Below are 9,668 nucleotides of genomic sequence, written 5' to 3' on the forward strand. Positions count from 1 at the left end.
CGAAGTCAAATGTTCATTCGCATGCAGACATGTGACTCCTGAGTGGCCCCTGGTGACAAAAGCAGGGTCGTAGCTGCCATGAGAGTCGTCGGTCAGGCCCCGCCGTGCCTGGCCCTCCCCCTCCCCGGCCCCTTGAAATCCCTGGCACTCGCGATGTGCACGTGGAATTGGTAACAGGCTCGCGAGCAGGTGGCATTCGGAATATCGTTACAGCCGTTGTTTGGCTCTGGACGTGCGCCCACTTTGCAGTGCCGCCGTCACAGTCATGGCGCGGGGGCTTTCTTTCCCCTCGGCCCAATCTCCGTCCACCACATGCACGCACGCACACACGCACCTGATGCACACCATGCCTTCCGTCCCCTGACTGAAGTTGGTCCTCTGAAGATCGCTGTTTACCCATATGCCCATACAAGTAACTTCAAGGTCCGAACTGTTCACAGGAAATCACTCAGGGGGGCGCAAATCACACGCGAGCGCACAACAAGACTACTTTCAAATCTACGAAGTTACGCGCGCACACACGACAATTCATTGTGCAAGGAGGTGTCAAGCAATTCGTACCGTACCAGAAAGTAAAAGCACGCTGTCCTGCGGTCCAGTCACCTGCGAAGCCGTCCAGCCTTCTCGCAATCAGCACCCGGCAGCGCGCGCTCATGGTTTAAGTCACGACAGTCACACACAGACACTTGTCAAACATGATGCATTATAGTATGGTTCAGATCCGGGCAAGGGGCTGGGATGCGTGAATGTGTGGCGCTTAAGTAGGTGTGATATGAATGCGGAACGCCAAACTCGAATGGGCGCCCAACGGGCCTGACACGCAGGCAGCAATGCAACTGGCGCAGCAGGCCCCCGCGCCCAAGCAGCAGCAACGTATGCCCTTACTGATCATAGGCATACATTCGGATCGCTCTGTCAAAAAATGCGCCCCTAGTCACGTCACACGAGCCGCTCACGAGCAAGCGTTTTCCAATCGTCAATCATCGTGCTGCTGCCAGCAGCACACAACGTGCTAGTGGAATCTGGCCCCCCCTCCCCAATCCACACACTGCAGTTCTTCACGCTCACGCATTTGAATGCTCGCCCTTTACCATCCTCACAAGAACGTCGGTCACCAGCCGCCGCCGCTGCCATGGCCGCAGCCACAGCTCCGGTTCTGCGTTCCCTCCTGATCCCCTGACGCCGTCGTGCCGCATAACGCCGCCGGTCCTTACGCGGTCACAGGCAGAACCTTGCCCAAAGGCGAGTTGTTTCGCATCACGTCGTTGCCGGGCGACAGGCCGCCGAGCGTGTTGGCACCGGTGCCATTGTAGGCCGAGCCGCCGTGCTTGGAGCGGTCCAGGCCCATCTCCTCCTCCTCGGGCGGAATGCGAAGCGCGCCAAAGAACTTGAAAATGCCGAAGAACGGAACCATCATGCCAATCACCCAGCCGATGATAACCAGGATGCCCACGATCTGCGACGCGAGCAGCTTGCCATCGGACATGACCAGCTCGCCGTCGGCATTGTAGCCCTTGTAGAAGGCGCCCCAGGGGTAGGGCTTGGACAGCTCGCCGGCCGCGGAAGGGCCGTGCACGTAGTACTCCTGGATGTATTGCTGGCGCGCGAAGAGGCCGGTGAAGAAGACGCCCCACATGCCGCAGCCGAAGTGCATCGGCCCAGCTGACAACGGGTCGTCGATCTTGAGCTTGAGCAACAGCCAGCACAGGAACTCAAACCACAGGCCCGCGACCAGGCCGCAGATGATTGCGGCCCAGGGGTAGATCACGTGGGGGCAGGCGGTGACTGCGACGAAGCCGCACAGGATGCCGTTGCAGAGGCCGACCAGGTCCCAGCCGCGGTGGCGCGCAAAGCCGAAGATGAGGCAGCTCACGCCGCCCGCGGCGCCGGCCAGCGTGGTGCACACGGCCGCGCGGCCGCACACGATGGCGTAGGTGCTGGAGTTGATGAGCAGCACGGAGGCGGGGTTGAAGCCGTACCAGCCGAACCACAGCAGTACGGTTCCCAGCACCACCAGGATGGCGGAGTGGCCGGGCATGTCGACGGGCTTGCCGTCGGCGTCGAAGCGGCCCAGGCGGGGGCCCACCATGATGGCGCCGATGAGGCCGGCCAGGCCGCCAGTCATGTGGATGACGCCGGATCCGGCGAAGTCAATCATGCCGGCGTTGATGAAGGGCTTGATCACGCCATAGCCCAGCCAGCCCTCAATGCACCACACCCACTGTTATTTGTTTTTTGGAAGGGGGGAGGAAAGGAGCGGGAGGAGGGAGGGAAGGAGGAGTTAGCAGCGCGCAGGCGTGGGCGTCTGAGGCAGCGGTGAAGCAGGATGGTTGCGCGACCTGCCTCCTCCCTACGCCTTGGCACGCACGCCACCTCCAAACCCGGTAACCCCTCTCCCCCCCCCGCCCGCCCCACAGCTCTTCAACTCCCGCGGGCCAGTCGTCTACCGCCGCCTCCCCGCCCAGCCGCTAAAGACGAAACGGCACGAAACCACTCACGTGGGCAATGATGGGGTAGACCCAGCCACCGATGAACATGGAATAGCCCAGGTAGGCGTTGAAGTTGAAACGCTCAGCCACAGCGCCGGCGGGAACTGCGGCGAGGGCAGGCGAGGGGGGCGCGGGGGGCGCGGGGGCGGGAGGCGAACCGGCACGGCCAGGCATGAGGCTCGGCACTCGGCAGGCCGGCGGGTGCGGTGCAGCTGGGTGCGTGCTGGGTGGTGAGGGATGATGATGCCGTGTGCGGGCTGACCGTTTTGGCTTGCTAATTTCACAAGCCTGTGTTTAGCAGGACGCCCTCGCTCTCTCGCTGTGATGCTTCTTCCGCAGCTCCACCCCACCGTCCCACGCTGCCCCACCGTCCTGCGCCACCCCTTCATCCCGCAGGCACTTTGACCCCACCCGACAACCGGCTCTTGACCTACGCCGCACCCACCCCCCACCCCCACCTCCCCTCCTGCTGACTCCCACCCTCATCCGGCTCCAGTACCCCTTGGCCTCCCGCCCCAACCCCCAAACGACCCAAAACACACTGCATGTTCCCCCAAGAACCGGACCCCGCAGCCACTGCTGCTGCTGCTACTGCTGCTGGTGCTGCTGCCACTCACGTGTGACAGCTGTCGCTGCCGCCCTCTTTGCTCCCGCCCTGCCACCTACCCACCCCCATGCACCCAGCCCCCAAAACCCACGCACCCAACCCCTCCAACCCCTCCAACTCCCCAAAACACCCCTCGGGCAGCCACACTCACTGGTGACGGCGGTTGCGGCGAAGGCCCACTGGAAGAACCAGTCGATCCACTTGCCGGTGCCCGAGCCGGTGTTGTGCGTATCAATGTCCACCAGCGCAAACATGGCGTTGCCTGTTGTTAGTGCGTGTGCGTTTGGTGGACACGGGGGAAGAGGGGTTGAGAGGCGGGGTTGAGAGGCGCTGACAGGGGGCGGGCGTCGCGGCGGGTGTCCTAGGTAGGCCACTAGGCTGAGCAGCAAAACAGGGTTGCGCTGGAAACGTGAAAATCAGACGCTGGTGGGGACGTAACAGGCGCAGCCTTGGCGCGGACGAAGCACGCAAGACGTGGCCCGGGGTGGGCACGTTGGCTGCTACGCTTGCGGCACACTCACCGATAAACTTGTTGGGCTTGTCGCCAATGCCGAAGGCGAAGGCGAACCTGCAGGGAGGAATTTTGGGCACCACGCTTTCAGACACGGTGAGCAAGAGGTGCTAAGGCGTCACGAAGAGGCGGTGGGGGGCGGGGGGCGGGGCACGGTATCAAGCAAGCGCGTGGGCTAGAGTGCTGGCGTGGGAAGCTGGCAAGGAAATCCTTCTGGAATGCCAGTACGGTACCAGCCTGCAGTTGTGCACTGCTGCCTGACTCACCCGACGAAGTACCACATGAGCGCGCTGCAAGAGGCGTCGAGGACGGTCTGCAGCAGGATGTTCATCGCGTTCTTGGAGCGGATGGCACCGGCCTCGAGCTGCACAGAAAACGGGAAGTTTGGCAGGGCGGGACGCGGCACAAGCGTCAACGCTGCAAGTCCAAGGCTTCCGCCATACCGCAACAACGACAATGGGGAGGCGAGAAGCTGCGAATCGCGCATGCCGTGGCTTCGCGACTGCTGTTGTTGTCAGGGCTATGGCACGCTGGGGGCACTGTGTGAAATCGACCATGGAAGACCTTCGAAGCTTTGCCGGCCTGAACCGCGCCACACCGCAGCTGATTCGCAAATGTTGATAACGGGAGATTTTGACTACATCTGCAACATGTCATGCTGCGCTCGATGCTTAGGCGTCACAGCAGACTGCCGCCGCGGAATGCCAAGCGAAGTCAGAGTCTGGAGGAAGTGGCGCTGGCGACACATGGCGCTTGCTACCTTGGCATTGGGAATAGCGCATCATATAACCACAACGATCAAACTGACGAGCTTGGCCACGTGCGCTCGCGTTGCGCGCAAACCAATCAAACCAGGGTTCTTCACAGCAGCCCCGAGCCTCACCATAGCGAAGCCTCCGTGCATCAGGAACACCAGCGCGCCTCCGTAGAGCAGCAGCAGCGTGTTCAGGCCGTCCATTGTGCCTTGCAAGTTCAGCCCAATAGTGTCGACCGTCTCTTGGAGCGTAGTTAGATCCACCGTTGTCTCTTGCAGGTGGCGAGCCACTGGTGCGGCAGCCTCCATCGCCGCGCAAATTGCGGACGCGAGGCTATCGCCATTGGCGACGCCGACCAAAGCCGACTTTGCAGCGAGGAGACAAGCTTCGCTCATTGTTGTGCTCTAGCCAGCGAACGATTAGGTGTGTGGGTCAACGACCAACCGGTAAAACAAGCTCACGGGGACAGGTGAGAAATTTCTATCACATGACGCAATTGGGGTGTACGAGGAAAGCGCGCACGTGCCCATGGCGTCTGACTGGCGGGCGCCCGCGCGCAGGCTCAAGCGCTTTGCATCAGAGGTGGAAAGACAAGTCCATACTATAAGCTTGCTCCCGACGGAAGGCAGGGACCCAGGTAGGAAAAAGGTCTTAGGCGAAACTCAGACGTCGTCGGCTATGGTTGCCGAATCGATAGAATAGCTGGTTATATGCGCTATAGCTCAACATCATAAACGTTCAGGAAACTTCAGGTTGAGGTCCGGGGACCCTAGTTGCTGGCAGTCGCACTGCGAAATCCTCGCACGGACGCACTGGGGTTCTCGAGAAGTTGCCGATGTGTCGCATTCAAGCTTTGGTGGCTGGATTGGGGCGTTAGCATTCGAAGGGGTCAGGCTCTGGACTATGGGAGGGGGTCAGTGTCTGTCTTCGGGCCAGCGCCGCAGCACTTCTCGCCAGAGTGCCAGACGCCAGTATGTGTACTGTGCCACACGCGCAGATTGCATGGCTTACAACACGGACCTGCGGGCGAAGCTCACGAGCGAAAGCACCGGACGGGCTGGGCCGCGCAGTCGGGGGGCTGCGTGGCGGTCTGCGCCCTGGGGAGGAGGCACGCGGGACTCCGGGAGCGGCCAGGATGGGGAGAGCTGAATTCCTAGTACAAGCCCGAGCAGAGGGTGGTGAGAAGCATAGTCCCAACTCCCAAAGTGATGGCTGTAATACCGGCCAGAGTGAGGAAAGCTGCACGCGTGAAGGGCAGGGCCGGGCGGCCCGACGCGCACCGTGCTCGTGTCTTGAGGCACCACCTCCGGCTGTGTGGCCGTGTCAAAATGGGTGTGGGTAAAGCCTTCCAGGCCGAGCTTAATCGAGGAGCCGCGCACACGGCCCTTGTCGGGTACCTGGCTCAGTGGCTCGCGCCGCCTAGTGCCGCCTGCACGCTGGCGGCTGGCGGGCTGGGGGAGGGGGGGGGCACTGGCGCGCGAAGCACTCAGCACTGTTGTTGCCTGTAGCGTACATGTGGTTGTGGGCTTGCCCGTACCGTACAGGCGGTTGTGGTGGCGTTGGGCCCCCAGCCCAGGCCTCCAGGCCATGCATCTGGCCACCCACGTGCATGAGCGCATCAGGCATCCCTGGTGGTCTTTCCAAACACACACGCGATTGCGCTGTGCTAATCAATCCCCTCCGTGACTCCGTGCGAACCTGAACAATCACAACAAACACGTGCACACCGCACATACCACACGCCCTCATGCTACTGGCAAATGCCCAAATGATCACGCTCCTCAGTTTCACATGCGGCCCTCGAATCGTGAGTTCCACGACGGACCTCACAGTACCGGTCCCCACACCCACGCCCCACACACACCACTCAGCGCCTCAGCCCTGCCCGCACGCGGGGCCCTTGATACGCGGCAGCGGACGCCCATTGCTGGTTGCAACCGCTACCCTAAACAACCATCGTGCGCTCCGTATCTACCTTATCAATACCTACTGCTTCACAGTCACGAGTCACGCAACCAAAATCACTAGCCCAGCAGCCTTCGCCAAAAGTCGACAATAAAGTATGGTATCGCCTTGCCGCATCACCTGAGCAGCTCAACCAGCCGTGACGTGACATGATAGCTACACCACAGCCGAGCCCGTTAATGCGATCTATTGCATCCCCTGATCACATCGATCTCAAGATCAGAATGCGCCGCGCATCACAGGCTGCCGAGCGCCCCGAAAAACACATATCGTACATACACACACCCCTGCCACGCCGCCCAGCCACGGCCCTCCGCGCCGGCCGTGGTGCGGGCACCTCACACAACCGCCACCGCACTGCTAACGAACCGCTCCGCCGGCGCCGCCGGCGCCGCCAGGCGGCTGCCCGCCAGCAGCGGCGACGCCGCCAGCTGCAGCCGCACGAACGCCAGCTCGTCGCGCAGTACCGGCGAGGACGCGAAGAGCCCCAGCGGCGCCAGTCGCAGCAGCGAGCCCCACTCCTCACGCAGGACCGCCAGCGCCGCCGCGCGATCGCCCGCCGCCGCCAGCCGCCGCCGGCAGCGCCGGCAGTTGGGCCGCTTGCACATGCGCACGCCGGCGGCGGCGGCCGCCGCCGCCGCTGCTGCTGCGGTGGCAGCGCTGCTGCCCTCGCTGCAGCCGTCGCCGTTGGCGCCGCCAGCGCCCGGCTGGGATGGCGGCGGCGGCGGCGGCGGCGGCTGTTGTACGGGCCAGCAGTCGGCCTCGGACAGCAGTAGCAGCGCCGCCGTCAGCTTCTCCGCCGCCATGTCGGGCAGGTGCAGGCTACAGCCGCACTCGCCGCCGGCTGTAGCAGCCGCAGCAGCCGCGGGTGCCGCCGGTGCCGCGGCGGAAATGGCAGTAGCAGAGGCAGTGGCAGTAGCAGAGGCGCCCTGACCCACTGGGGACGCCGCCGCCGCTGCTGCTACAGCCGGCTGCGCTGCTACAGCCGCGGGCGCCGCTGCTGCAGCCGGCATGGCTGGCTTCATGAAAGCGGACAGGTCGGGCGGCGGCGCGTGGCTACAGCCGGCGGCTCGGCGCAGGCAGTAGCTGACCAGCTTGAACATGTTGGTGAAACGGAGCTCCTCCAGGGTCAAGGCCTGGACCTGTGTGTGTGGATTACGGGGTTGGGTGGGTGGGTTGGAGATATCAACCCAAGCTAAGCCTAACCAAAATGAGCTAGCAAATACAGGTTACAGTCACAGGCTACTGGATCCCCAGGTTGCAGTCACAGGTCATTGTGTTGGTATTTGTCCAGGACACCCGCTCACAAGGTTCTAACTGTACACTGTAGAGAGACACGTCGTTTTCTCAACACAATCACACACAGCGAGAAATCACACACCTGCGGCGGCACGCAGTGGTGCTCCAGCGGCTCCCCGTGGCAGCAGCGGCTACTGCCGTCGCCCCCGGCAGTAGCACCCGCCATCATGAGCATGCTACTGCCGTCGCCGTTGCTGCTGCTACTGCCGCCACCAACGAACGTGGCTCCCACACTGTTGCGGCCGTACAGACCAAGCGGCGGATCCGGGCTGGCGCCGTCATCGCCGGCCATGCTACTGCCGCTATTGCTACTGCCGCTGGCGCCGCTGGCGCTGCTGCCGTTGCCGTCAGCGGATGCCAGCCCCTCTGACGCCGTGCTGCTGGTGGTGGTGGTGCTGCCGCTGCTGCTGCTACTGCTGCTGACGGCTTTGCAGCAGCTGCTGCCGATGCTGCTGCTACTGCCGTGGCTACTGTCGTGCTGGTGCGTGTGTGAGTGCGTGTGTGCGTGTGCGTGCGCGTCCGTGTGCGGGGCAGCGCGCGTCCCGGCAAGCGGCAGGAAGGGCGAGGGAGCCACCGCCGTAACAATGCTGATCCCGCCAACAACTGCACCACCGCCGCCGCCGCCGCCGCCGCCGCTACAGCAGGCCTGCTGGTCACGCGCACCCCCGACCCCTGCCCCAGCAACCACCGCCTGTGGCGCCGGCACCGGGGCCTCCCGTGCCCCCGCTGCCGCCTCCTGCGGCCCTGCCGCCGCCGCCGCCGCCGCCGCCGCCGCCGCGATGGGGCAGCCGCAGCACGGCCCCGGCACCGCCTCCCCCACCGCCGCCAGCGTGGGGCGCCTCACCAGCAGTGTGCAGATGCTCCGCAGCGGCGCCGCCGCCACCAGCGCCGCCACCAGCGCCTCCAGCGTCGGCACGCCTCCGCTGCTACTGCCGCTGCTGCTGCTGCTACTGCCGCCGGCGGCGGCTGTAGCTGCCGCCTCCTCCTCGTCCTCCTCCTCCAGGTCGTGGTCCTCATCGCCCGCCTCCGCGCCGCCGCCAGCGGCGGCGGCGGCGGCTGTAGCACCCTCCCCGGAAGCGCTCACCTGGCCAGTAGCAGTAGCAGTAGCCGCCGGCGGCGGCGGCGCCAGTCCTAGCTGCTGCCGCAGCAGCGCCGGCGCCTGCCGTGTGATGAAGGCATACGCCTCCGCCACCTCGGCAGCGGCGGCCGCCGCCGCCGCGTCCGCATCCACGTCGGCACTGCCGCCGCCGCCGCCAGGCCGCGGCGACGCGCCGCCGCCGCCATTGATGCTACAGCCACCCAGGCTGCTCAGGCTGCTACAGCTTCCCGCCTTGTCCATCCCCATCCCCAGCAGACCGCACCCCCAGCCGCCGCCGCCGCCGCCGCCGCCACTGCTACTGCTGAGCGCCGCCGCCGCCGGCCCCAGATCGCCGCTGCTACCCCCCGCCAGCGCCGGCGGCGCCAGCGGCGCAGATGCCACAGCCTGCGGTGCCGCCACTGCCGCTGCCGCTGCCGCTGCTGCTACAGCCGGTGCCGCCGGCCGTAGCGCCGAGCGAAGTGCTGCGGGCGGCAGCTGACGTGGCAGGGGCGCCACCGCGGGGTCCAGCATGAAGAGGGCGGACTCGCGGGGCGTGCGGCAGCCCAGGAGCAGGAAGCCGCGCGGCTTGCCTGTTGTTGTCGGGATGTTGGTGTGACAACGTTGTTTTGTTGTTGTGATGTTCGTTTTGTTTGTGAGACACGCATCGACATGCTGGGCCCCCCCGCCTGCCTCTCAGTCCCGTCGTAACGCATAGGCCACGCTCTCCTCCTCGCTATATTGCATTGGGTTCGGTTTAGTTTGGGCTATCTACAAGCCCCGCCCGCCACACACCATCCCTCACCAATGGCCGGGTCGGGCTGTGCCATGGCTTCAAGCAGGTCGTCCACACGCACCCAGTGGGGGCTGTACTTGAAGCGGGCCTTTGGGAGGAAGGGGAGGGGAGGAGCGGGGATGGCAGGGGGGAGGAGGAGAGGGGAGGGGAGAGCGGGCGGGTGGGTGGGAT

General features: G+C 64.6%; 2 protein-coding genes across 2 annotated transcripts in view; both read right to left on the minus strand.

Moving 5' to 3' along the window:
* Window positions 1–195: 195 nt before the first annotated feature.
* On the minus strand, window positions 196–5,237 carry CHLRE_14g629920v5 (uncharacterized protein). The gene is made up of 6 exons (XM_001692619.2): window positions 4,491–5,237; window positions 3,874–3,971; window positions 3,618–3,664; window positions 3,248–3,358; window positions 2,499–2,593; window positions 196–2,221 (listed from the first exon to the last, which is right to left on the minus strand). The coding sequence occupies exons 1-6, from the start codon at window positions 4,563–4,565 to the stop codon at window positions 1,211–1,213; spliced, it is 1,437 nt and encodes a 478-aa protein (XP_001692671.2). The 5' UTR covers window positions 4,566–5,237; the 3' UTR covers window positions 196–1,210.
* Window positions 5,238–5,911: 674 nt separating this feature from the next.
* CHLRE_14g629960v5 (uncharacterized protein) overlaps window positions 5,912–9,668 on the minus strand; it is a 7,286-nt gene continuing 3,529 nt past the window's right edge. Inside the window, exons 6-8 of the mRNA XM_043070364.1 lie at window positions 9,507–9,585; window positions 7,709–9,294; window positions 5,912–7,469 (exon numbers count right to left, since the gene is read on the minus strand). Coding sequence (XP_042917037.1) covers window positions 6,666–7,469; window positions 7,709–9,294; window positions 9,507–9,585 — 2,469 coding nt within the window. The 3' untranslated portion in view covers window positions 5,912–6,665. The remainder of the gene's footprint in view (window positions 7,470–7,708; window positions 9,295–9,506; window positions 9,586–9,668) is intronic.

The sequence above is a fragment of the Chlamydomonas reinhardtii genome, chromosome 14, assembly GCF_000002595.2.
Source record: "Chlamydomonas reinhardtii strain CC-503 cw92 mt+ chromosome 14, whole genome shotgun sequence".
Classification (NCBI taxonomy): domain Eukaryota; kingdom Viridiplantae; phylum Chlorophyta; class Chlorophyceae; order Chlamydomonadales; family Chlamydomonadaceae; genus Chlamydomonas; species Chlamydomonas reinhardtii.